The following is a 27,299-nucleotide window of genomic DNA, read 5'->3' as shown; positions in this document are numbered from 1 at the left end:
CCGCCAGGGGTGATTCCTGAGTGCAGAGCCAGGAGTAACCCCTGTGCATCGCCAGGTGTGACCCAAAAAGCAAAAAAAAAAACCCAAAATTTTAGGGGCCGGAGCGATAGCACAGCGGGTAGGGCATTTGCCTTGCACCTGGCTGACCCTAGTTCGATTCCCAGCATCCCATATGGTCCCCCAGCACTGCCAGGAGTAATTCCCGAGTACAGAGCCAGGAGTAACCCCTGTGCATTGCCAGGTGTGACCTAAAAAGAAAAAGAAAAATTAGAATTCCTGGAGTGCACGGCTGTGTGACATCTCAGTCTGCACCACTGATGTACCAAGAGTAGAACACCACATTTAATGGCGTGTAAAGTAGATGGCAACTGATCCCATCCTGATCAAATATACATGTATGTGCATATAAATATATATACATATAATTATCATATATATTAGCACACAAGGCTCAGCCTGTGAGGACAAGTTAGTAATATCTTACACAAGGGCTTAATGTCTCCAGAGTGAGATACAGCAACCTACACATTTCCTCTAAGGAAACTTTTTTTTTTTTTTTTAAATTTTTATTAAATCACCATGTGGAAAGTTACAAAGTTCTCAGGTTTATATGTCAGTTATACAATATTCAAACACCCATCCAAAGGAAACTTTTTTTGATTGTTTTTAGCGAATTATTCATAACAAGCAATACAAAATAAATCATTTAGGACCTATTTTGGGGGCAGGCGTGGTTGGTGGTGGGAAGGTGTAACAGTGGTGTGATTGGCGTTGGAATACTGAATGTAATAAATTATGGCAGGAGAAAACGTGTGCAAAGGAAGCCCTGAAGCCTGACCTTAACGCGTCCCGGATTCTTGGTTTTGTGCACAGTCGGGTGTGCTGGGGGACAGCAGGACCAGGCCCTGGAGTCCCCCAACTGCCAGCTCGCTTGGGGAGAGGCGCGGCTTGGATTTCCCCGCCTGGGTCGCGCGCCCCGTCTCCCTGGCAACCGGGGAGGGCGGGGTCTCGTCGGGGCCCCGCCCCCGGCCGCCGCCGCGGGCGGGGATTGGCTGGCGCGGGCGCCCGTCCGAGCGGCGCCATCTTGGCCGTGCGCGTCTGGGCGCTCGCGGCGGGCCGGTCGGAGCGGGCGGCTGGCCACCATGAGCGCCGAGGCCGCCGACCGCGAGGCCGCCACGTCCGGGCGCCCGTGCACGCCGCCGCACACCAGCTGGTTCGAGTTCCTGCTGGAGGAGTCGCTGCTGGAGAAGCACCTGCGCAAGCCGTGCCCGGGTGAGCGCCCAGACCCCGCACACCGGCCCCAAAGACCCGGACCCAGGGTCCCCGACGGCCCCAAAGACCCGGCCCCAGGGTCCGCGACGGCCCCAAAGACCCGGCCCCAGGGTCCCCGACGGCCCCAAAGACCCGGCCCTGAGGGTCCCCGACGGCCCAGCACATCTGGCCCCAGGGTCCCCGACAGCCCCGCACACCCGGCCCTGAGGGTCCCCGACGGCCCCAAACACCCGACCCTGTGGGTCCCCGACGGCCCCGCACACCCGGCCCTCAGGGTCCCAGACAGCCCCCCAACACTCAGTCCTGAGGGTCCTGGACATCCTCATACACCCAGCCCTGAGGGTCCCCGACACCCCCACACGCCGAGCCCTGAGGGTCCCGACACCCCCACACGCCCAGCCCTGAGGGTCCCGACACCCCCACACGCCCAGCCCTGAGGGTCCCCGACACCCCCACACGCCCAGCCCTGAGGGTCCCCGACACCCCCACACGCCCAGCCCTGAGGGTGCCCGACACCCCCACACGCCCAGCCCTGAGGGTGCCCGACACCCCCACACAGCCGCGGCCCCTGGGAGGGGCCCTCAGAGCTCCCCAGACACCCTGCCCTCGCCTGCCCCGCCCCTGCGGGCCCAGCTCCTGTTGGCTGCGTCAGAGCAGGTGCGCTGCCTGCTGTACTCTCCCGGCTCGGGGATGGCCCAGTGGCTTTCTGGGTCGCACCTAGCAATGCCCGGGGGTTGCTCCTGGATGCCAGAGATGGAACCTGGGTCGGCGGTGTGCAAGGCCAGTGCCTGCTCGTTGTGTCACTGCTCCGGCCCTAGGTGTTCTTTTTGACGCTTTGCTTATGGCCAGCATCTGTTGAGGCTTCCCGGCTGTGTGGTGGCTCTGGAGATGGCAGGCTGGAGAGAGTACAGCGGGGAAGGTGCTGGCCTGTGTGGGGGCAGCGGGGAGGCCTCCCCAGCCAAAAAGCGTATACAAAACATAAAGACGGCACCTCCTCCTAACGGGCCCCCCAGCCACTGGACTGGACTCAGACGGTCATGGTCTTTCCAGGAAGTCGTGAGTTTGTTGGCGTGTGCTGGGATCTGTTTTGTTCTCTTCCGCTCTGCCACCAGCTGTGTTCTGTTTGGTTTCCTTCGGGGGCTCCAAACCCACCCAGAGTCCTGATGCGTCTTCATAAAGGAAACAAAGCCTTCTCTCTCTTGCCCCCTAGACCCTGCTCCAGTGCAGCTGATAGTTCAGTTTCTGGAACAGGCTTCCAAGCCTTCTGTCAACGAGCAGAATCAGGTCCAGCCTCCGCCCGACAACAAGAGGAACCGGATTTTAAAACTCCTAGCACTTAAAGTGGCTGCACATTTGAAGTGGGACTTAGATATACTACAGAAAAGGTACCCTAGATGCACACGAGACTTGTGTGGACTCCGTTTCTTGGTTTGGGGGCCACACCTGGTGGTGCTCAAAGGGCCATATAGGATGCCAGGGATGGAGCTGGGGTCAGCCTTGTTCACGGCCTTAGCCCTGTCCAGTCTCTCCCTTACTCTCTCTGGCCCAGTGGTGACTCTTTTGGGGGTTCATATGGGTGGAGGAAGCGCACCTTCAGAGCTCAGGTCTTACTCCTGGCTCTGCCCCCAAAGTGATGGGACTGTGTGCACAGCACGCTCCTCAACCCCTGTACTCTCTTTCGGGCTTTGCTGATACTGACTCAGTGGGAAAACAAAGTAATTCTTGGGCTAGAGTGATAGTACACTGGGTAGGACGCTTGCCTTGCACACATCCAGCAAGGGTTTGATTTCCTGACAATGCCTATGGTCCCCTGAGCACTGCCAGGAGTGATCCAAGCCAGGGAGAAACAATGAACACCACCAAGTGTGGCCCAAAAACAAAAAAAATTGTTTGAAAAGCCTTAAGAAAATGCTGAAGTTAGATGAATGCAAGTCCCTTTTATTTATTGACCATGCCTGCAGTGTTTGGGGTTTCTCTCCAATATCCCGGTGGGCTGTCCTACCCTGTAGTGTTTGCGATGTACCTTTGCTCTGTCCCATGGGCTGTCCTGTCCCTGCGGTGTTTCAGGCTTCCCTAAGCTCTCCTGGTGGGCTGCTAGCGCCCGTGCAGTGCTGAGTTGAGCCCTGCCTCCCACACAGAAACCATGTGCACAGTCCATGGGGCTGTTTGTTCAGCCCAGCTTAAAAGATTCGTCAAGATTTGGTTTGATTTGAGGTCATGCCAGCATACACAGGACTTACTCTTGACTCTGTGCTCAAGGATCACTCCTAGCAGTGTCCCAGGGGCCATGGAGTACAGGGGCACTTACATGCAGAACAAGGACCTTATCTGCTGTGCTGTCTTTCCAGCCCCACTTAAAACATTCTGAATGTGAAATGAATTTGGCACTTATTCTGTCCATCCTCTGAGGTTATATTTCAAAATAGGTTAGGAAGAGTTGATTGTTTTTTGTGTGTATGTTTGGGGGCCATATCTGGCGGTGCTTGGGTTCCTCCTGGCTCTGCTTTCAGGGGTCATTTCTGGTGAGGCTCAAGGACCGTCTGGGGTGCAGGGATGAAATCCGGGTCAGCTGTGTGCACCCAAGTGTCCTTCTGTACGCTCTCTCTGGAATCAGGCGTTGGCTTCTCACCACCGTGGGCCTTTGGTGGACGGCTTTGGGCCTCCCCAGTGTGATGAGAGTGATGCCGTGTGTCCCTGCGCCAGGCGATGCTGTGCAGAGACCACTTGGAAGTTCCAGGGCTGCCCACGCTGATGCTCTCTGCTTCGTGCCCGCAGCCTGTCTGTGCCCGTCTTAAACATGCTTCTCAACGAGCTGCTGTGTGTCAGCAAAGTCCCCCCCGGCACCAAGCACGTGGACATGGACCTGGCCACACTGCCGCCTACCACCGCCATGGCCATCCTCCTCTACAACCGCTGGTCAGTCAGTGTCCCACACCCAGCCCAGCCTGTACACCTCTAAGGCTCTGCTCTGACTGGCCCCTCTAGGCAGCGGGGAGTGGGGGTCGTTCCTGGGGGATGTGGGGGGTATGCGGGACCCTGCAGGATGTGTGGTGGAAGGTTTGCAGAGCCCTGCAAGGGGTGTAATGGAGGGTGTTCAAGACCTTTGAGGTGTGTGGGACTGTAGAGGGTGTGCAGGGCTACCTGAAGGAAGCGTTCTCGAAGCAGCTGTGGCTGTCGAGTCCTGGTTGTGTCTGAGCCTGGGCAGCTCTGACATGGGTTCTCGGTATCTCCGTAAGGGACTCGTCTCTCTCCTGTCTCCAGGGCCATCAGGACAATTGTTGAAAGCAGTTTCCCCGTCCGACAGGTGAAGCCGGGCCCACCTCAGTTAAGCGTGTAAGTCGGAACATGAGTCCCTCCCTTGCCCTATCGATCATCTCTTTTTGGCGCGTTGAATAGCCGCAGGGAGTGAGCGGGGACTGCCGAGGTTCCCAGGTGGGCAGCTGTGGTTGCTGTCATAATGGGGCTGGAGATCATGCCACTCTCGCCGGGGATCTGACCAGGCTTCCTGCATACCAGGCACATGCTCTGTGGTGGCGCCACATCTCTGCACCCGCAATTGAACTTTTTTTTTCTTTTTTTGTCCCCCCCTGAACTTTTTTTTTTTAAAGTTCGTTTATTTTCAGTTTTTTCTTCTGAATTGTGCTGAATTACAGAGTCCCAAAGTCGTGTTGATTGTCAGGCCCATGGTGATCATGTTGTGTCACTGGCCTCCCGCCCCTTAGCCAACTTCGGTGGCAGCACTTTGTACCTGCTTTCAGCTCTCCCCCTCCTCCTCAGTGATGCCTCTCGCAGTGTCATCTGTCCCTTCCCTTCCTCGAACCCCCAGCGACCAGCCTCCAGGTCTGCTCCTTGTTCTGCTGGCACAGGGCATCGGGCACTCCCCCACTGTATCCCTTTATATCCCGCATGTGAGAGAGCATCTGAGTCTGTCCCTTGCCCTCTTGAGTCGCTTCACTTAGCAGGATACTCTCCAGATCATCCATGCAGCCTCAAACGGCACGACTTGATCTTTCCTTATGGCCCCACAGTTTTGCTTGTGTAAATGAACCCGACTACCAGGCTGTTTCCTGATCCTGGCGACGGTGGACAGTGCTGGAATGAAGCTAGGCATGTAGATGTGCCTTTCTCCATGTGCTTTTGTGACACTGGGTATATTCCCTGGAGTGGAGCTTCATTCCTAGTTTTTTTGAGGAAATTTCATTTTGTTAGATTTCTTTTTTTAATCACTGTGAATTACAAAGTTAGACATCTTCATGGACTTTCTGGTATTTGGGCCACACACCCTGTGGGGCACAGGGGCTGTTCCCCCAGTGCCAGGCATCAGACCTGGGTCTCCTGTGTGCAAAGCTTGTGCTCGAGCCTAGTTGGGGATCTCACTGGCTTTGAACCTCCTTTCTAAAGTGGTGCTCTTAAATTTTCAGTTTCCTACCTTTCACATGGGCTCTGTTCATTCGTGTTTCAGCATGACTCAGATGCAGCAGGAGAAGGAGCTCACAGAGAGTATTCTGAAAGTGGTGAGTATCAGCAGCAGCCGTGGCCCCAGGCTTTCTGGGCATGCTTAGAGCGTGTGCTGATGCTGCCTTAATCCTCCATTTGTGGGCTTGGCAGTGTCTCCATGCAGAAACATTTAGATTTGTACTGTTGGAACATAGTTCAGAAACATTCTGGAGTTTTTCTGCTGTTTGTTTTTTGCCATACTCAGCGGTGCTCAGAACTCCTGGTTGCTTCTTGCAGTGCTGAGGTAATCTGTTGTGCTGGGAGTTGATCCAGGTCAGCTGCATGTGAGGCAGGCACCTTAGGCCACTGGACTCTCTGGCCCCAGCGATGAAACCTGCTCTTTTAATTTTGTTTGGGGGGGGGGCGGCCATACCCAGCGGTGCTTGGGCTTACTCCACATGTGCCATTGGACAGTCAGACAGTGGGAAAGGCACTGGCCAGAGAGTTGGACAGCGGGGAAGGCATTGGCCAGAGAGTTGGACAGTGAGGAAGGCACTGACCTTGCCTTGGCTCCTCACTTCATTCCCTGGCACTGTATAGGGTCTTCCTGAGCCCCATTATGGGCAATACTGGTACCCCCTCCCAAAAAGAAAAAGAATGACTTTGTTTTTATTTTTTATTTTTGGCTTTTTGGGGCACAGTGGGCGATGCACAGGGGTATTACTCCTGACTCTGCACTCAGAAATTACTCCTGGTGGTGCTTGGGTACCATATGGGATGCAAGGGATCAAACCCAGGTCAGCTGCATGCAAGGCAAACACCCTCCCTGCCGTACGATTGCTCTGGCCCCCGTATTGTTTTGTTTTGTTTTGTTTTTGGGTCACACCCGGCGATGCACAGGGGTTACTCCTGGCTCTTCACTCAGGAATTACCCCTGGCGGTGCTCAGGGGACCATATGGGATGCTGGGATTAGAACCCGGGTCGGCCGCGTGCAAGGCAAACGCCCTACCCGCTGTGCTATCGCTCCAGCCCCTGGCTCCTTATTTTTGTTTTTTAATTAAATGCTTCGTTTTCTGGCCACGCCCTGTGGTGCCAGCAACCTTCTCAACTGGGTTCAGGGACTTACGCCTGGTCCTCCCGCCCCCACCGTCTCTCCTCCAGACTGGATTCTGGCTGTGTCAGTACAGCGCCCCTAAGTCAGAGGGTGTCCCCTCAGTCACTGTGGGTGCATGTTCACCCTTGCTTTCCTGCACCTCTCACATGTCTGTTTGGGCATCGGCAGCTGAAGGAACAAGCCTCAGACTCGCTGCTGGTGCTGGAAGCAGCCCTGAAACTCAACAAGGACCTGTGTATGCACACCATGAGGACACTGGACCTGCTGGCCGTGGAGCCAGGCACAGTGAACGGGGAGACAGACAGCTGCGCTGCTGGCCTGCAGGTCAGGGCCCAGGAGCTGCAGTGCCAGGTATGTGGGCTTGGCGGTCATGTGGGGCAGCCAGCGGTGCTGGGATGCCGTGAAACTGGGGCTCGGCTGTAAGAGCCGCTGCAGGAAATGGGTATGGGTTTGTTTCTGGTTGTTCAGGCCTTTCTCCTGGCTCTGTACTCGGGGGTCACTCCTGGTGGGGCTCAGCAGGCCGTATGGTATGCCGGGAATCTTAACCTGGGTCAGCTCTGTACGAGGCAAGCGCCCTCCCCAATGCACTGTCGCTCTGCCTTGAGCCTCGGTTTGAACTCAGTTTAGGGAAGTTCTGGGAAGAGGAGTCAGATCTTTCTAAGTGAGTCTCAGAAACCCGTTCCCTTGCTCATCCACCTCGGCCATGTCCTTGGGCACCCAGGAAACCTCTGCTCTCTCCCAGTCTCTCATTTTCATACACAGGGCCTATGGGGGGCGGGGGAGGGCCTGCCTGTGTGAAAACAGGGAGCTCAGGCACCCTTGGGGCTGTGAAGGGGAGGGGGAGAAAGCCCGTACTTCTACTGCAGCAGGGATGGACCCCCAGGGATGGACTCCCAGAATGGAACACATGGGGATGGATGACTGGAACGCAACACAGGGATGAGACACACGGGGACAGGACCCTGGGATGGATAACAGGATGGAACATTGGGATGAGACACAGAAGGACAGATGACACGGACGGGACACACAGGGATGAGATACAGGGACAGGACACAAGGATGGGACACAGGGACAGGCACTAGTCTTGCCTTGGGCCTGCCCCAGGCTCAGCAGTGGCCAGACCAGTGGGGCAGCTTTTCACACCTGTGCATCTGGATGGTCGCAGGGCCCGGGATACTGGGGACCACAGGGCTTGGCTGTGGCTCTTGCTACACGTGTGTTGGGGTGGAGGGCTGTGGGGTGGGAGGACTCTGGGTGGGGCCTTGGAGTCAGGGGCACTGAGGGGGCTGTGAGGTTGTGGGCTTTGTGGAAGTCATGGAGTCAGGAGCTCTGGGCGGGGTTGTGGGTTTGGGGGCACAAGGGCTTAGCCTGGGTGCCGGGCAGCTGTGCTGCTGTCTTCACACATCTGGCTTGCACAGCCTCTCTGGCCCTTTGCCTTTCCAAGGCTGACCTCTAACCCCGTTCCCCCAAGAATTGGGGCCAACAGAAGTCTCTCCAGGAGTTGTGTTTGCTGCTGAGATGGGTCATTCGGGGCTGGTTTCTATTGCTGGCACTGAGGGCCTGGGTCTCCTTGCGGTGTCCTACGCTAGGGCCATGCAGGATCATGGCTCGGCCTCCCACTCCAGGCCCCAGGGGCTGAGAGCCACATCTGTCTACAGGTCAGCTTCGACCTGGGCGCCGCCTACTTCCAGCAGGGCTCCACCAACCCTGCGGCCTACGAGAGTGCCCGGGAGAAGTTTTTCAGGACCAAAGAGCTGCTCGCCGAGGTAAGGTCCTGGGAAACACCTGTCCTGTGGGTCTCCTAGGCAAGACCTTTCAGGGTGGAGGCAATGGAGGCCACATTCAGCAGTGCTTAGTACTTACTTGTCGCTCTGCACTCAGGAATTACTCCTGGTAGGCTTGGTGACCATACAGGGGATTGGGGATCAAGCCTGAGTTGGCTGTGGTGTGAGGCAAAGGCCCTCCCTGCTCATCTCTCAACCCCACCTTTGGCCACATCCGGTGATGCTCAAGGGTTACTCCTGGCTCTGTCACTCCTGGCGGGACTTGGGGGGGACCATGTGAGGTGCAGGGGATTGAACCCAGGCAGACGTGTGCAGGCCAGGTGCCTCAGTCCTGTGCTATCTCTTTCAGCCTAAGAGCTTCCAAGAGAACGAGGGGCGGGGGAGAGAGAGAGAGAGAGATTTTATTCACAGGAACTTGCTTAGAGAGACGTTAAGAGGAGAAAAAGGGGAAACATGTTCAAAAGAGAACACAGGCTTCTCCACAGCGGAAGAAATAGACAGTTGAGCGAACACACATTCAGGGAGCCTGCAGGCCTGAGCAGCAATGGTGGCCACCACCCTGCTGGCTGGAGTGCTCTAGAGCAGGCTGCAGTCAGCGGGGCCTAGTGGTTTCTGGCATGCGTTGTTGCGTGTTGTTTTCCCCCTTTGGCCCGTGGGGCCGTTCTTGCTCAGGGCTGTGTGGAATAGGCCCAGGTTGGCCTGAGCGTTTGCCGCCTAACTCTGAGCCTGTAGCTGGGAAGCTCCACTGTGTTGCCTGCTCGTGCTGGCGAGTGCATGGGACAGCCAGCGCTGCCTTTCTGGGCCTGCTGTGATGGATGGTGCCTGTTCCTTACAGATCAGATCCTTGTCCCTTCCCTGTACCATTGACGAGAAGCGGCTCGCTGGCTATTGCCAGGCGTGTGATACCGTGGTGCCTCCTCCAGACGGCGCGTCCCAGCAGCTCACGCCCTACAGCCAAGTTCACCTCTGCTTGCGGTCGGCCAACTACCAGGTACCTGGGGGCTGCACTGGGGAGGAGGAGCTTTGGAGACGGAGAGGCTGGGGGGGCATCTGTAAACCAGCACAGCACTATGCGGGTGCAGGCTTCCTGATCGTCTGTCCTTTCTTTCCTCCCTTCCTTCCTCCCTCCTCCCCTCTCCTTTCCTCCCTCCCTCTTCCTCTCTCCGTCCTTCCCTCCTCCCTTCTCACCCTTCCCACTTCCTCCCTTCTTCCTTCTACCACGCCCAGCAGTGCTCAGGGCTCACTCCTGGCAGTGTTTGGGGACCATACATGGTGCTGAGGGTCAAGTTGGGGTCTGTGTCCTGGGCACGAACCTTTCTCTTGGACTATCTCTGGCCCCTATTTCTTTCTTTTTCTTTTCTTTTTTTTGCTATTTGGGTCACACCTGGCAATGCACAGGGGTTACTCCTGGCTCTGCACTCAGGAATTATTCCTGGCAGTGCTCAGGGGACCCTATGGGATGCTGGAAATCGAACCTGGGTCAGCCGCGTGCAAGGCAAACGCCCTCCCGCTGTGCTATCTCTCCAGCCCCCACCTATTTCTTTTTTTTGAGGAATGGGTCTTGGGCCACACTCAATGGTGCTGGGTAGACGGTATGTCATGCTGGGGATGAAACAGGCTGGGCTGCATTGCATGGCAATCCCATTAACATTCTTACTCTCTCTCTGCCCTAGAATTGTTTGGGTTTCTTTTAAAGCTTTTTGTTTTGGAGTTTTGAGGTGAGCACATGCCGGAAGTCCAGGTCCCATCCCCAGCATCACAGGGTTTCTCTGAGCAGTGCTGGGAAGGGCCCTAGAGCACTGACCAAGGAGTAGCCCCTGAGCACCATAGAGTGGCCCAAAAGCCAGAAGTGGAGAAGAAAAAAGAAACCAACCCATTTTAGAGCCTTTTGAGCTCTTTCCTTGCCCCAGCGAACATTGTTTCAGAGTCGATATTAGCGCTGTAGAGTTGCTCCCGGCCCTTATGGGGCCCCAGCTGCACATGGCTCTAAGCTCTGCCAAGCAAGCCTGGGTGTCCCTGTCGGCAGGGGTGGGCCTGAGCTTGCACATGCTGCGGGGAGCCCCTGACCCCCAGTTGGGGTAGGCGAAAATTAGAGTTTATAAGTTCTCTCTGCTGACCTGGCTGAGTTGCTGGGTCCACCCTCACCATCCAGTGCCAGCCCGTGGTCTACCCTTGGCCCCTGGCACTGATGCTTCCATCAGTGTAGCTTCAACGTTCAGGCGGAGGTTTCCTTGGGGGGATTCTGGGCCTTCATGCTGTGTGAAGAGACTTGGCCACGAAGCTGACCATACCATGTTATGAATGTGTCCTAGGAGATCGTGAAGATTTTCATGGAGGACAACTTAACCTTCAGCTTGCCCGCCCAGTTCCGGCAGTCTGTGCTCAGGGAGCTCTTCCAGAAGGCCCAGCAGGGGTGAGTAGGTCCAGGACGGACTTTCTGATCTCGGAGGGAAGGAGCAAAGGCATGTTTCCCACCCTGAATCCCACCGAGATCTGGGCCAGCATCTGGTGGTCAGCTTTAGGACCGCTCCAAGGCCAGGGCCATCACGCACAGCCGGGCTCTGTTTTGGGCATCATACAGGCCGGGCTCTCCTCAGGGGCATTACTCACGGCCATGCTCTCCTCGTGGGCCTCATGCACTGTAGGCTCTCCTCAGGGACATTACTCACGGCTGTGCTCTCCTTGGGGGCCTCGTGCACTCTAGGCTCTCCTAGGGGGCATCACGCACAGCCGGGCTCTCCTCGGGGGCATCACTCATGGCCAAGCTCTCCTCAGGGGCATCATGCATGGCCGGACTCTCCTCAGGGGCATCATGCATGGCCGGGCTCTCCTCGGCATCATGCACGGCCAGGCTCTCCTCGGGAGCATCGTACATGGGGCTTCACACAGGCCGGGCTCTCCTCAGGGGCATCGTGCACGGCCAGCCTCCGTTCAGGGGCATGCTGGGCTCTGTCAGGACATCACGCACGCTGGACTGCATTGCAGGGGCGCCTCATGCACCCTGTGCCCCGTGCTGCCCGGATTGCTCCTGGCCTCAGGCCTCCCTTTCCTGTCCTGGGCTAGTGCCTGGGATGTAGCAATAGCCCCAGATCTCCCCACCCAGAGAGAAACGGCTACTCCCTGAAGTTGGGTTTTGTGGTCTGTCCCTTTCATTGTTTGAAAGGGGTGTGGGTGTACTTTTATTTTCTGCAGAAATGAAGGTCTAGATGAAATCTGCTTTAAAGTCTGTGCCTGCAATACAGTCCGGGATGTGCTGGAGGGGGGAACCATCAGTGTTCAGTTTAACCAGCTATTCCTTAAGCCCAACAAAGAAAAAATAGACTTCCTGCTCGAGGTAAGGCGCCTGCCCCTTGGGCTTCCCTCACTCGTCTGAGCTTCTTTACCAGAGTCGAGGGAGCGGGTGGGGTCATACCTGGCGCTGTGCTCAGGGATTACTCCTGATGGCTCTCAGGGGACATTGGGATGCTGGGGATCGAACTGGGATCAGCGACATGCAAGGCCAGCGCTCTCCCCACTGTACTGTCTCTGCAGCCCCGCCTTTATTTTGTTTGCTTTATTTGGGGGGATGTTGCTGCTTTGGGGATTGTGTGTGGCGCAGTAGATTGAGTCCGGCTCTCTGCTTCCTCATGCCTTACCCCCATGCTCTCTCGGGCCTTATCTCTTTTATCTTCTAACTCGGTCTATGATTGATCTATGGATGAAATCAGAAAATTGGGTAGTTTTGAAATCGCGTTATTTCCAACTGTGGTATGTGTGGGTTTTATGTGTTTCAGTCAGTACTCATTCGTATCCCTAGGTGTGCTCGAGATCAATAAATCTAGAAAAAGCCTCAGAGTCTCTGAAAGAGAACATGGCTGTTTTCCTCAAGTAAGTCCCTTGGTTTTTCACCTTTGAACTTGGGAGGAAAATGCCTTCTGGCACTCTGGCTTTGGGTGCGCCCGCATGTGCTCCGGCCAGAGCAGGCTCTGTTCATGTTCAGTTTGGGTTTGGGGCTGGTGTCAGCTCCTCAGTCTGCTATCCTGGCCCAGCAGCGGTGGATTGGGACCCCCGGGAAGCCACAGAGCCTGCTGCCAGAGGAGGGGGGCTGCACGTCTCTCTGACTCTCCACCTCATTTCCTGCCCTAGGCACGTGTGTCTGGGCCTGGAGGACCTGCAGTACGTGTTCATGATGTCATCCCACGAGCTGCTCATCACGCTGCTGAGCGGCGAAGAGAGGAAGCTGCTGGTCGAGGGCATGCGGAAACGGAGCCCCCGCGTCAGCCTGTGCGTCAAGCCCGTCACCTCCTTCTATGACATCCCAGGTGGGCGCTGTCCTGGGCTCCCCATTTTGTCCCTGGCTACTGGGGATCCCCGCCTGGACCCTTACAGACTGGAGCTGCCATGAGGACTGTCGTGGCTGCAGTGGGCACAGCAGCACTGGGCAGAGCCTGGCCACTCCACTGTCTTTGCCATGGATGATTTGATTTTTTTTGCCTTTTTTTTTTCTGGCTTTGTTGTTTTGGTCTTTTTTTAGCTTCAGCCAGTGTCAACATCGGCCAGTTGGAGCATCAGCTGATCCTGTCCGTGGACCCCTGGAGGATCCGCCAGATCCTCATTGAGTTGCATGGGATGACGTCGGAGCGCCAGTTTTGGACAGTGTCCAGCAAGGTGAGATGTGCCCTTTGTCTGTAGGTAAGAACGTTGTCTCTGACTTCTGGTTTGTTTGTTTGTTTGTTTGTTGCTTTAGGGACCATTCCTGGCAGTGCTCGGGACTTTTCTCCTGGCTCTGCGCTCAGGGATCACTCTTAGAGGGCTCAGGGACCATATGTGGTGCCAGGAATTGAACCCAGGTCAGCCATGTGCAAGACCAGCGCCTTTCCTGCTATGTCATCTTTCCAGCCCTCTAATACAATTTTTTTGGTGGGACCACACCCAGCAATGCTTAGGGGTTACTCCTGGCTCTGCCCTTAGGCATCACTCCTGGCATGGCTCAGGGGACAATGTGGGATGCCGGGGATCGAATCCATTTGACCACATGCAAGGCCAAGTGCCCTACCCATTGTACTCTCACTCTGGCCCCCCTCTAATATAACTGAATAGAGTTTTTCCACTCATTTTTTTCTCCTTTTGGGATGGGGCCACACCCAGTTGATTTAGGGTTTAGTCTTGGCTCTGTACCTCAGGGATTATATGGGATTATATGCCAGGGATGGAACCTGGTCGGCAGCATGCAAGGCTGGCACTTAGCCTGCTGAGTTCTCGCTCTGATGTTTTTGAGAAGGACCCTTGCTTAATATGACCTTACAGATGCCTTTGAACATCTGTTGAGAGAGAAATACCGAATGTCAAGCAGAGTGTTAGTAACACCTCTGCCCCCTTTGTGGCCAGCGTGCATCTCGCTTGGATCTCTAAGTCCGGATCTATATTATTTGGTTGGTCTGATGCTGGGGCTCTCTCCAGCACAGAACCTGTTCTGCCGGCCAGGCTGTGCTCAGCCGTGGAGGTGGCTGTGCGGTCTGCGGGCCTGACATTTGGGCTCACTGTAGGTGGACTCGCCACGTGAGTCTCACAAGGGTTTGTTTCTTTGGGGGTCATATCTGAGTCCTGGCTCTGTGCTTCGGGGGTTACTCCCTGTGGTGATGGGGATTTGGGGGCCCACACCCTCCAACCCACCAAGTATTTGTGCCTTTGCTTTTTAGTACTCTTCGAATTGGAAAGCCTACAGCTTGATACCTTTTTTTTGTTTTTGGTTTTTTTGTTTGTTTGTCATCCAGGGGATTACGCCTGGCTCTGTGCTCAGGGCTCTGGGAATTGAGCCTAGGTTGGGCATGTGTAGGGCCCGAGTGTTCCCCGGCCCTCCCACGCTCATCATGCGCCTGCTCTCCCCCATTTCTTCTAGTGGGAAGTGCCTGGGGTCTACAGCTGTGTGATTCTGGGGATTAAAGACAACCTAACGAGAGACTTGGTTTACATTCTCATGGCCAAAGGTCTGCACTGTAGTGCTGTGAAGGTGAGTCCCGGTGTCTGGCAGCCACTGCCTTACTCATTGAAAGTGAAGCTTGGGGACCTGAATCCATTGTGGTCTTCTCATTTGAAAATTAGCCACAGGCCTGGGTGTGATCCAGAAACCTCCCCTGCAGGGTTATTCCTTCCACCCTCCCACTCCCATTTGCCAGGCTGTGTCCTGGCTGTGAAGCAGCAGAGCCCTTACAGCTGCCTCATTTCTGGCGGAGGGGTTCAGGAGCTGGGCACACTGTGGGCTCTTAGGCAGCAGCGTGCATCTGCCAGTAGGCAGGCCAGGCCCAGGGCCTGATCCAGGCAAGCAAGAAAGGGAGAGGCAGTGACAGCATGGGTGAGACCCTGGAAAAGCTGAGAGATGGGGTGGGGACTGCGGAGCCTCTCCGTCCCCCGCCCCTCCCCCCATCACCCTGTCCTCACTTCTCCTTCTTTCCAGAAAGTGGGGCGAGGAGTAAAACAAGGTCTTACCCATTATTCTGTGAGCCAGTGATTGCACTTTTAGCAACTACTCAAAGTAAAACATTGTATGAGGAAGTTAGTACTTGCGTGAAAAATTTGGAGGGGTACAGGGTGGGTTAACCCACACCCAGCAGTGCTCAGGGCTGGCTTCTGGCTCTGTGCTCAGGTGTCACTCCTGGTGGGGCTTAGGGGACCCTGTGTGGTTCTGGTTGTTGAGTCTGGGTCAGCCGAATATGAGGCAGGTGCCCTTCCGCAGTATCTCTGGCTCCGATCATTGTGTTTCTTGGTAAGAGGTAGCTGCAGTACAAACGAGCAGCGGAGAGGGGAGCTGGGGTCTTGCTTCAGAGGTCACAGAGGGATTGGGAGCCCCCACAAGCTCTGCCTTCCTAGGACTTCACCCATGCCAAGCAGCTGTTTGCTGCCTGCCTGGAGCTGGTCACAGAGTTCTCACCCAAGCTGCGCCAGGTCATGCTGAATGAGCTGCTCCTGCTGGACATACACACGCACGAGGCAGCTGCGGGGCTGGCGGGGGAGCGGCCACCGTCCGACCTCATCAGCAGGGTGCGCGGGTACCTGGAGATGCGGCTGCCAGGTAAGACGGGGAACAGTGGGCATGATGGAGTGGGTGCTCTGTGGTGCCTTCTGTGCCCGTATACCACTGGTGGGTGCGCACTCTTTGCCCCCCCTGCCCGTCCATCTGTGGCCTTGTTCCCACTGAGGTGTCCAGACTCTGGGCCTCCTGAGAGCCCAGGGTGGGCAATTCTGAAGGGGCCTGCAGTGCCCACAGTATGTGGTAGGTGCTGGTGGGCAGGGGGTCTCTTTGGGGGCGTGAGCTTGCTGGCTCCTGGGGGAGGCCTCTGCGGGGAGCAGGGCCTCGTGGGTCTACCTGGCTGGTGGGAGCAGCAAGTGCTGCACACATGGTCAGTGTGGGGCAGCATGGGGGCAGGTGGTAGCCATTTCCAGTGTGCTTGAAACACAGAACCCTTTGACATCACTTCGTCTCCCATTGTGGATACTCTGCTGCTGTGTCATCTTGAGTGTTGGAGCCACTAGGTGTGCAGGCGGGCGGGTCGGCACCCAGCTCCATGCCTTCGCCATGGGCATCGTCAGGTCTCCAGAGTCGTGTCTGCATTGTCAGTACCGTCCTTAGCGCCAACCTGCTCACCTCAGCCCATGTCCTTTGACCTGCAGACATCCCTCTGCGCCAGGTGATCGCTGAGGAGTGTGTCGCCTTCATGTTAAACTGGAGAGAGAACGAGTACCTCATGCTGCAGGTCCCCGCCTTCCTTCTCCAGAGTAACCCGTATGTGAAGGTAACCAGGATCGCTCTGTGCTGCCGGGGAGTGCGCCCGTCTCTGACCCACACGCACCTGGCCAAGTGTTGTGGCTTTGTGATTCACAGCCAGGTTCTCATGGCTCATTGTTGGCATATAGTTGAAGATGTTTATTGACTTCGTTCTGGGGCCACACCACTCGGGTTAATCCTGGCTTTGCACTGAGGAATTACTCCGGCCGCTGCTCCGGGGAATGTGTGGGATGCGGGGATCAAATCCGGGTTGGCAAGCGCCTTCCCCTCTATACTGTCTCTGCAACCCCAGAGGACATTTCCTTTTTTTTTTTTTTTGCTTTTTGGGTCACATCTGGCTCTGCACTCAGGAATTACTCCTGGCGGTGCTCAGGGGACCATATGGGATGCTGGGAATCGAACCCGGGTCGGCCGCAAGCAAGGCAAACGCCCTACCCGCTGTGCTATCGCTCCAGCTCCCGGACATTTACTTTTTGATATGAGCAAAAGTTATGTACTCAGCAGATATTGTGGTATATTTCCCAAAGCTCCTGAGAGGTAAATTCACTTTTCTTGCTTTGATTCACTAAATCATTTTACTTTTTGGAGTAAGGGTCATATCCAGCCTTGCTTGGGGCTTACTCCTGGCTCTGCACTCAGTAATTACTCCTGATGGTGCTTGGGTGGGGGGACCACATGGGGTTCCGGGGATTGAACCCGAATCTACTTAGTGCATCTCAGTCATGTTCTCTCGGTCATGTTCTCTCAGTCCTACTTAGTCACATTCTCTCAGTCATGTCCTCTCATCCTACTCTCTCAGTCATGTTCTTTCAGTCATTCTCTTTTTTTTTCTCTTTTTTGGGTCACACCTGGCGATGCACAGGGGTTACTCCTGGCTCTGCACTCAGGAATTACCCCTGGCAGTGCTCAGGGGACCATATGGGATGCTGGGAATCGAACCCGGGTCGGCCGCGTGCAAGGCAAACACGCCCTACCCGCTGTGCTATTGCTCCAGCCCTCAGTCATTCTCTTATTCTTATTCTCTTATTCTCTGTCATACTCTCTTGGTCGTGTTCTCTCAGTCATGTTCTGTCAGTCATATCCTCTCAGTCAAGATCTCTCATGTTCTTTCAGTCATACTCTCTCAGTCATATTTTCAGTCGGGTTTCTCTGCCATCTCCCTGCACTTGTGGGCCTTGAGGACGGATGTGGCAGATGCGGGAACACTCCTGATGCCTTCTCCCATGTCACAGCTTGGACAGCTTTTAGCAGCCACCTGTAAAGAGCTTCCTGGCCCGAAGGAGAGTCGGCGGACAGCCAAGGACCTGTGGGAAGTGGTGGTGCAGATGTGCAGCGTATCCAGCCAGCACAAGCGGGGCAGTGATGGCCGCGTCAGCCTCATCAAACAGCGCGAGTGCACGCTGGGCATCATGTACCGGTGCGAGTCTGGGCTGGGGGGGGCGGGGTGTGCCATCCTCATTTCTGTCATTTTATCAGACTATCAGTATCTATTATTTTAGAGCTTTTTGGGGGTGGGGACAGTTTGGGCCACACCCAGCAGTGCTTTGGGTCTACTCCTGACTCCGAGATCCTTGCCAGAGATCACTCCTGGCAAGGTCAGGAGACCATTCAGGGTGCTGGGGATTGAACTTGGGTCAGCCCTTCCTGCTCTACTATAGCCTCAGTCCTGTGATTTATTTTTAAAATTTTATTCCTGATTTACAATGCTGAAAATGCACGCTTTTGTTTCCTGTAGGAGTGAACTGCTTTCCTTTATCAAAAAATTACGGGTAAGTCATAAAAATTTGATCTAGTTACTATTGCTTATTTTTGTAGAATACAACTAAAATCAATCCTTAAATGCTGAATAGATAACATTGTTTAAAATTATAAAGAACTCTCCAAGTGGGGCTAGAGGTTTGAAGACTGGCTTTAGTTTTATTTTGGCAGGACAATATCACATTTACTACATATAAATTAGGTCCATTATTTCAGATACTACCTTAGGGGATAAAGAATCATTTTGGAAGTAGCAGGGATTCCTTGGTTCACAAGAGATCCATGTACTCAATTTTAAAAATGATCCAAGTGCAGCACCATAGAACAGACACTAAAATCCAGAAACTTTGTGTTTAAAAGCCTTTAGGTGATTAGAAGTGAAATTGATCTTGGGGTGCCTGGTAAGTTTGTAAAGTGTAAAAAAAAGGGGGCTGGAGCGATAGTACAGACGGAAGAGCGTTTGCTTTGCATGTGGACGACCTGGATTCAATCCCCAGCATCCTATATGGTCCCCGTGCACCACCAGGAGTGATTCCTGAGTGCAGAGCCAGGAGTAACCCCTATGCATCACTGGCTGTGACCCAGTAAGCCAGGAAACCAAAATATAATAATAATAAATTTTAAAAATAAAGTGTAAGAAGAAGTATTTGGTAAGAAGAGGCTGTATTTCTGAGGCTGACAGAAAAAATGAAATATTGATATAATTAAAGTTTCTGATTTTTTTTTCTTTCTCATAGGAACCATTGGTTTTGAGTATTATTTTATCGCTGTTTGTGAAACTTCACAATGTTCGGGTTAGTATTTTACAATTTTATTCAAAAAAATCTTACAGAGAGGGCCGGAGTGATAGTACAATGGAGAGGGGGTGTTTGCCTTGCTTGCAGCCCACACAGGTCAATCTCTGGCATCCCATATGTTCACTGAGCACCACCAGGAGTCACCCCTAAGCAGAGCTAGGAGTAAGCTGGCCATGGGCCCCCAAAATCTTAAAATGGGCTGGAGCAGTAGGATAGTGGGTAAGGCACTTCACTTGCCTTATACTCGTCAACTCAGAACCAATTTCTGGCATCACATGTGGTTCCCTTGAGCCTTCCAAGAGTGGTAAATCTCATAAATTCTTTCCTTTGGTTTTTTTTATTTTGTTCTGTTGATTTTAATCCCTCACTCAACTACAGTCAAGGATTACTCCCAGCTCTGTACACAGGGGACCAGATGGTGCTGGGATCAAGGCCAGATGTTCCTTTTTTTTTCTTTTTGGGTCACACCCAGTGATGTACAGAAGTTCCTTCTGGCTCTGCACTCAGGAATTGTTCCTGGTAGTGCTCAGGGGACCATATGGGGTGCTGGGAATCAAACTTGGTTTGGCCACATGCAAGGCAAATGCCCTACCTGCTGTGCTATCATTCCAGCCCCCAGATACTCCTTTTTAAATCAAAACTTTTTGTTTTTTTACAGGAGGACATTGTGAATGATATCACAGCTGAGCACATTTCTATGTGGCCATGCTCCATCCCCAAGTAAGGAGTGTTGGGGCTTAACCTGTGGGACTTAGATTGGTTTGGTTTTGGTTTTGAGCCAAAGCTGGTGGTGCTCAGGGCTTTCTTCTGGTGTGCTGGGGAAGGCCATCTGGGGTACTGGGGATCAAACCCCAGACTCGCCACATGCAAGGCAGGTGCCCTCTCTGCTGTACTTTCATTGGCGCCTAGTGACTTACATTTGATTCACAGTTTAAGCTGGTCCTGGCTGTCAGGATGACAGCGTAGTCAATTAACAAGCTGTGATTCAGTTGGCAAATTCATGGCCAGCTTTGTGTTTCTCTGTCACAGCCACTCACTGTCTTCTGGACAGTAGCATGCAGGCTCGAGAGGGCAGGAGCTGAGTGTGAGCCGAAGGGATTGGGCCCCCTGTCTGGGGCAGGCGGGTGTCTCATGCCTGGAAATTCCAGCTCTCTGGAGCTGCCTCAGTCACTAAGAGAGATCTTCCCCTCCCTCCTGGGAAATGCTGCTAGCTGACGGAGTGGCTTCCTGGCCAGGCCACATCGCTGTCCAGAACATACGGGGCCCCTTCTCTTTCCTTTTTTAAAAAATTTTATTTAGTCCCCATGAAATGATAGTTACTCATGACAGGGTTTAGGCCCCCGTTGCTTCAACACCGCTCGCTTCACCTGTGCCCACTTCCCCCCTCACTTGTGTCCCCACTGTTTGCCCCCACCTTACCGAGCCTCCTCTGCAGGGCACTCGTCTTCCTACGTATGTAGGTTTTGCGCTGGTTGTGCCTTCCCTCATGCCCAGCCACATTTCATGCAACCAGAGCTGTTCTTGCCTGCCGTTCCCAGTGCTTGAGCAGAAGCCTGGCCTGGGAGCATGAACTATTGCCCATTCAAAATGGTTCCATTCATGGATAGAATTCCTACATCTATTTGGCATAAAGTTTCAGTAAAATATCAGCACAGTTTGGCTCGTTCAGTAGTGATAATTATGTGTAAGACTCTCAGATTACTTAGCAATAATCGGGTCTTTAGAATAATTTTTTTTTTTTTTTTTTTTTGGTTTTTGGGTCACACCTGGCAATGCACAGGGGTTACTCCTGGCTCTTCACTCAGGATTCACCCCTGGCGGTGCTCAGGGGACCATATGGGATGCTGGGATTAGAACCCGGGTCGGCCGCGTGCAAGGCAAACGCCCTACCCGCTGTGCTATCACTCCAGTCCCTAGAATAATTTTCTGGGCCTCCTTGGGGCCTAGGAATCAGTCAGGACGCGGAGTCCCTGTGACAGCAGCTGCCCTGTGGGCCTGGGCCTCGTGCTCCTGGGTGTGAGCGGCCCGAGCTCTGGTTTGCTCTGGTTCTGGCCTCTCTGTTGCTACCAGTGCGCCAGAGTGATGCTCCTCCTGGGGTACAGGATCTTGAACCCAGGACCAGTGTGTTCATGTCGCCAGAGACAGGCAGATTAAGGGCCACCCGGCTTTCAAGGCAGTGTTGGTGTTTGAGACCCTCCTGGGCAGAGCGTTCACAGCGGGCCGGGCAGGCGTCAGCCTGGGCAGAGCTCATTGTGGGCCAGGCAGACATCTTCTCACTCTGTTTCTTGCACATAAATTTTGCTAAAAGCAGGCGAAGTCCTCTCACTCACACAGGCTTTCCCTTTAGAGATGTTTTCCCTTCAGAGCTCCTGAGCAGCGTCTGGTCCCGAGTGCCGATTGCAGGTGCATGGCCAGTGAGACCCCAGGAACCCCCCCCCCCCCCATGCACCGCGGCCTCGGGCTGTGCCCATTTCGAGGAGAGAATGGCCACTGCCATTCTCCAGTTCTGATGCTTCGGCCCCTTAAGGTGGGCCAGGCCTTATGCCTGGGCCTGGGGCCTGTGGGTGGGGGCCACCCAGTACTGAGCACTGCAGATTGAGCTGAGCACCTGACCTCCTCAGTCTGCAGTCAGTGGACTTCGAGGCCGTGGCCGTCACGCTGAAGGAACTGGTGCGCTTCGCCCTCAGCAGAAACCCCAACAACCACTCGTGGCTTATCGTCCAGGCCGACATCTACTTTGGTGAGAAAGCGCCGTGCTGGGCTCTCTGGGCATAGGGACACCGGGGGGAGTAAGGATGAGTCACACCTTCTTGAGTCTGTCACCGAGTCTTGTCTATGCAGACACTCCTAGATCAGAAGGCCCCACGTTTGCTCAGCTGACTGCCCCGGCCGCACGGGGAGGGAATCACCCGCTTTGGAAAACATTGTCCTGGACACATGAAAACCTGCATTTTCCTCTGAGAGCCTTGGGTTCAGATGTTTTTATTTTATTTCCTTTTTGGTTTGGGACCCACACCCTGGGTCTACTCATGGTGTGGTACTGGAGCCCACACCTGGGGGTGTCCAGGATCCACTCACAGTGTGCTCCTCCCAGGGCTCTGAATTCCACAGCGACTCTCCTACCCAGTGAACAGTCTCCCAGTAGTTGGCGAATCCCCTGAGGAGGCAGCAGAGTAACCCCTGAGCGCAGCGTGAAGACTGGCCTCTGGGCACTGCCCAGTGTGACTCCAATCCATGCGCCGTGAGGGAAGAAACATACCACCCTTAGGGATTGAAGGCATATTTTGTTGGGGAAACTGGTCTCAGGAGGTCTGTCCAGTGCTCTGCATTGCGTCTGCTGTGGGCCCCGTGCTCCCCTCTGGTCTCCTGCAGGAGTGGCTGCTATGAGTGAAGTCCCGGGCTGTAGTGAGTCCAGGATGAGTTTTCAGGAGCTGATTTTTTTGTTGTTGGGATTAGGGGCTTTGTTGTGTGGATTAGGGGCCACACTGGGTTGTGCTCAGGACTCAACTTCTGGTAGGACTCAAGGGGACTGAGGACTTGGGGATACTGGGGAGCGAGCTGGGCTAGGGGGTGCAAGACAAGTGCAAGGGCAGTTATCCACGTGTCCTGGGGGTTGTTGATGCTGTCAGCCCCCTTGTACACCGGGTGTCTTTCCAGAAGCCCCTTTCCAATGAGAAACACTCTCTCTTTCCCTCCCTCTCCCTCTCCCTCTCCCTCTCCCTCTCCCTCCATCTCCCTTTCTCTCCCTCTCTCCCTCTCTCTCCCCCCTCCCTATCTCTCTCTCCCTCTCTCTTCCCCCCCCTCTCTCTCCCTTCTTCCCTCCCTCCCTTTCATCTCCTTCCCTCCCTCCTTCTCTCTCTCTCCCTCTCCTTTCCCTCTCCCTCTCTGTCTGTCTCTCTCTCCCTCCTTCACCCTCTCCCTTTCTCTCTCTCTCCCTCTCCCTCTCTCCCTGTCTCCCCGCCCCTCACATTGGGTCTTTGTCTCGTTCTCCTCAGCCACCAACCAGTACTCAGCCGCCCTTCACTATTACCTGCAGGCTGGAGCCGTGTGCTCGGATTTCTTCAATAAGGCCGTGCCCCCGGACGTGTACACAGACCAGGTCTGCCCTATCTACCCTTTACGACCCTCTGCCCTGGATGTGCTCCCAGACCAGGTGTCCTGTCCACCCTTTCTGCCCCTCTGCCCCCGCCCCTTTGGGGAGCAGACGCCCTCTTGTGTGGGGGAGTTGCTCGCACACTGTATCTTCCCAACCTGACTGTCCTTTCTCCAGTGTCCAGAGGCCGCTGTACCCTGCCCAGGCCCTCTGTCAGTCTGTGCACATGAGCTCAGTGTCCTTCAGTGTCCTAAGGACCCGCCGCCCTGCCCCGGAGGTCACCAGCACTGTGATTTCAATGTGACACTCCTTAATGACTTTTGAAATAAGGTGTAAAATGTCTTGTGTGAACTAGTTCTTTAAAAATGAATGCAGTTTTGGGGCTGGAGCGATAGCACAGCGGGTAGGGCGTTTGCCTTGCACATGGCCAACCCAGGTTCAATTCCCAGCATCCCATATGGTCCCCCAGCACCTCCAGGAGTAATTTCTGAGTGCAAAGCCAGGAGTACCCCTGAGCATCGCTGAGTGTGGCCCTTAAAGAAAAAAAAAATGCAATTTTCATTTAACACACACTGGAATCAGAAGTACAGCCCATACCTCCCCCACATCCTGCCACCACATATCTGTACCTTGCCACCCTCCCCGCCCCGTCTAACTGTCCCACTGCTGACAGCTGCATCCATAGTGTCAGTCAGGGTGACTTTTGGTTTTAGGGCCCCACCAAGTGGTGCTCAGGGCTAGTTTCGTGCACAGGGATCACTCCTGGGAGTGCTCAGGGGATTGAAGCCAGGTCAGCCATGTGCACGGCCAGACCCTGCCTGCTGTACTTTCTTTGGCCCCATCGGTTTTAAGCATAATCTTGTTTTATAGGTGATAAAACGGATGATAAAATGCTGTTCTTTGCTGAATTGTCACACACAGGTTGGTTTATAATACTACATTTTGTTTCCATGCATGCTCGTTTGTGATACAGAGCCCCAAACTGGGAAGTAACTTTTTTATTCTTATTGTAATTGCTTAAATATAGTTTCTGTTTTTAGGGAGTTCTGGTTTTCTTTCAGAGGGGGCCACATGCAGCTTTGCTCAGGGCTTACTCCTGACTCTGGCCTCAGGGATCACTCCTGCCGGGGTTTACGGGACCATGTGGCGTGGCAGGGATTGAACTGTTGCCCACCGCCTGCAGGGCAAGCGCCCTCCCCACTGTCCCATTCTGGCCTGGAGGGTGTTGATTATGACCTATCAGTGTGATTGAAACGAATAAGTCATTTGTATTATTATACTTTCCCAACAGCCTGATTGTTGCCACAATGAGCTTTGCCCTTCCCAGCTGTGAAGGGTCATTTGCATGCTGTGTCAATGTCAGACATTCTGGTTTGATAGAGGCAATTTTCAGCTGTTTTCTCAACTGACTTTTTGCTAACTGCTATTTGGAATTTTGAATTTCTAAATAAATGAAAATTCAGAAATGACAATATTCTGTTTTGGTTTGGTTTTGGTCACACCTGGCTGTGAGTAAGCTCAGAGCTTACCCCTTGCTCTGTGCTCAGGAATTACTTCTCGTAGGGCTCAGGGGACCATATGGGTGCTAGGGATTGGACCCAAGTCAGCCACATGTAAGGCATGCATAACCACTCTCCTTTCTCTCTAACCCAGAAATTAGAAGAGTTAGAATGTATATCACCAGCGAAGAAAATACTGGGCAGATTGACATTTGCATAAGGGATTTTGCAGTTAAAACTGATGGAATGCATAAAGATATACTCTAAGTACTCTTAAATAATATATTCTTGATAGCAGAATCATTTAAAATTACTCCTTTTAAATCAGGAGAGTACTGGGGCCAGAGCACTAGCACAGTGGATAGGGCACTTAACTTGCATGTGGCTGACCTGGGTTCGATCCCCAACATTCTGTATGGTCCCTGAGTGCAGAGCCAGGAGTATGCCCTGACCACAACCAGGTGTGATTCCCAAACCAAAAAACAATAAAATAAATACGGAAAGTATTTGTTGGTACCCAGCACATGAACCCACTTTCAAACCTTTGTCATGTAGGTGGCAATCTTATGTCAGTTCCTCAGAGAAATCGACTACAAAACAGCATTTAAATCACTACAGGAACAAAACAGGTATGATGATGGGTGTGTGGGGGGGGTGTGCTCAGAGTTTACTCTTGGCTGTGTGCAGTGCTGGTGAGCTGGAGCTCAGGGGACCTGTTGGGAGTCCTAGGGATGGAACTCAGGTCCGCTGTGTGAAAAGCAAGCACCGCCCCCACTGTCCTATCTCCCACCTCCCTGTGATAGTGTTTTCTAGTTTGGGGGCCACACCTGACAATGACAGGGCTTACTACCAACTCTGCACTCGGGGATCACTCCTATCAGTGCTCAGGCTACCATATGAGATGCCAGCGATCAAGCCCATGTCAGCTTCATGCGAGGCAAATGCCCTCCCTGCTGTACCATCACTCGGGCACTCCATGGTGCGTTGTTTTAAGTGAAGCAAGAATGCTTCTGTTGATAACGGCAGAGACAAGGAGTAACCAACTTCTCTCTCTCAGCCATGATGCCATGGACTCCTACTATGGCTACATCTGGGACGTGACTATTCTGGAGTACTTGACCTGTATCCTTTGACCCCACGTGTTCTGTAGAGAACCTTCTGTGGTTTCCCACTGAATCGCAGACGGAAGCGCGGCAGAGCATGTCCCAGAGAGTGCACGGGTGGAATTTACTCTCCTTAACGGGTACATGTAGATCTTCATCATAAAAGAGGAGAAACAGATAAAAGACAAATTGCAGTAAGTTGCCTTCTGCCGTTTCTTCAGTGAGCTCTCGAAGTCTGTACATCATTGATGCACTTAGACACTGGAGTCAGGGGTAGGGGTTGCTCTTTTTGGGCCATACCTGGTGATGCTCAGGAGTTACTCCTAGTTCTGCACTCAGGAATTAACTCCTGGTGGGTTCAGGAGGTGGTTGGAGGCAGGGGGTGGGGGATGGGGACAGGCAGCACACCCTATGTGGTGCTGGGTCATCTGTGTGCAGGGCAAGCGCCCTTCCTGCTGTGCCACCCAGCCTGTCCCTTCGAGTGCTTCTGCCTCGCACTCAAGTCTGTCTGGTTTCAGGGTTTTGTTTTTGCAGCCTGGGTCTCTTGCACGCAGGGCCTGCCCCATACTTTCCTTCCACGGCCCTTCTTTGCTCTGCCGAGTTTTGAAGCTCCAACATGGCACAGCTGGTTCCTGCCGTTGCCTGTCTTAACTGTTCTCAGCAAGGTCACCCAGTGATAGGCCTAATGGACTGATGGCACGTGCTCTAGCGTTTGGGCTCTCTCCAGCACCATGGGGCGGGCTCATGTAGTTGCCTGTGAGAAATTTTAAAGAATGTCTCTATTGTACCCCACTGTTGGGTGTGTCAGCATTTCTACGTATTGAAATGGCATCATCTGATGCTTCCTACCTTGGCTTGACCTAACTGTAGCATCCCCCACAAAACTACAGCACAGACAAATCTTCCATTTTAAGTCTGATTGGGATGTTTGTTTTTTTTTTTTTTAAAGGTAATTCAGAGTCCTAAAGTACTCTCAGTAAACACTTTCATGAATACTACCATGGGTTTTAATCATGAAATAATCTGAATGACTATATACAATAGAAGCTGCCCATCTCAGGGCTAGAGTGACAGTACCAGCAGGTTGTAGGGCATTTTCCTTGCACACAATCTGGATTAATCCCTGGTACCATATATGACCTCAGAGTCCTACCAGCAGTTAAGCCCTGACCGCTGCTCAGAAACAAAAAGGGCAACCATGTATTTTTATTTATTTATTTATTTTGCTTAAAGCAAAACCTTAAAGTGAATTTTAATGTTTTCAAAGAATTTTGTAGGAAACAACTTAGTTACTGGTATTTTTACTAATTTCCATGAATTGTTATGTCAACAGTTGATCTTTTCCTTCAGCATGGCTCAAGCCAGTTTTTAATTTGACTTTCTCCTTGTCTCTTATAGTCTTAGTGTACAGGGAGCTGCTTCTTACCAGACCTCTAGTAACAGCATTTTTCTGTCTTAAAGATCAAAGCTATTGGCCAGACAGAATTGAATGCAAGCAACCCAGAAGAAGTGCTACAGCTGGCTGCGCAGAGAAGGAAAAAGAAGTTCCTGCAAGCAATGGCAAAACTGTACTTTTAAGCAGTTAGTTATTTTTAACCTTTATTTTTTAAACAATGGGCTAAAAGTAAATAGTATTAAAAGATTACATTTATATAATACATATGTACAATTTTAGT

General features: G+C 53.3%; 1 protein-coding gene across 3 annotated transcripts; it reads left to right on the top strand.

Annotated features, from left to right (window-relative positions):
* The first annotated feature begins 1,080 nt into the window (after positions 1-1,080).
* Positions 1,081-27,281, top strand: INTS8 (integrator complex subunit 8). 3 transcript variants are annotated; one of them, XM_055126196.1, is made up of 27 exons: positions 1,081-1,272; positions 2,483-2,657; positions 4,048-4,188; positions 4,534-4,605; positions 5,735-5,786; positions 6,993-7,175; positions 8,486-8,593; positions 9,447-9,602; positions 10,924-11,024; positions 11,804-11,945; positions 12,408-12,478; positions 12,737-12,912; positions 13,125-13,258; positions 14,490-14,600; positions 15,458-15,659; positions 16,259-16,380; positions 17,606-17,790; positions 18,109-18,142; positions 18,869-18,925; positions 19,587-19,648; positions 21,550-21,668; positions 22,924-23,027; positions 23,892-23,942; positions 25,076-25,149; positions 25,578-25,642; positions 25,774-25,817; positions 27,085-27,281. In XM_055126196.1, the coding sequence occupies exons 1-27, from the start codon at positions 1,143-1,145 to the stop codon at positions 27,199-27,201; spliced, it is 2,988 nt and encodes a 995-aa protein (XP_054982171.1). In that variant the 5' UTR covers positions 1,081-1,142; the 3' UTR covers positions 27,202-27,281. The 3 variants fall into 3 exon arrangements, 2 of the variants coding, with proteins under 2 accessions (XP_054982171.1, XP_054982172.1); XM_055126197.1 differs by lacking the exon at positions 1,081-1,272 and having other exon boundaries at positions 2,537-2,657; positions 3,976-4,188; XR_008628502.1 differs by lacking the exons at positions 25,578-25,642; positions 25,774-25,817; positions 27,085-27,281 and having other exon boundaries at positions 22,965-23,027.
* The last annotated feature ends 18 nt before the right edge of the window (positions 27,282-27,299 follow it).

This window comes from Sorex araneus, chromosome 2 (genome assembly GCF_027595985.1).
Source record: "Sorex araneus isolate mSorAra2 chromosome 2, mSorAra2.pri, whole genome shotgun sequence".
Taxonomy (NCBI): domain Eukaryota; kingdom Metazoa; phylum Chordata; class Mammalia; order Eulipotyphla; family Soricidae; genus Sorex; species Sorex araneus.
The sequence above is the reverse complement of the archived record's forward strand: the minus strand, read 5'-3'. Positions and strand labels throughout refer to the sequence as shown.

Bases quoted from the DNA above. Each gene is read 5' to 3' on its own strand.
- INTS8 (XM_055126196.1), top strand. From the start codon at position 1,143: ATGAGCGCCGAGGCCGCCGACCGCGAGGCCGCCACGTCCGGGCGCCCG. The intron at 11,946-12,407 runs GTAAGGCGCCTG...TCGTATCCCTAG, and splicing joins AAATAGACTTCCTGCTCGAG to GTGTGCTCGAGATCAATAAA. The intron at 14,601-15,457 runs GTGAGTCCCGGT...CTGCCTTCCTAG, and splicing joins TGCACTGTAGTGCTGTGAAG to GACTTCACCCATGCCAAGCA.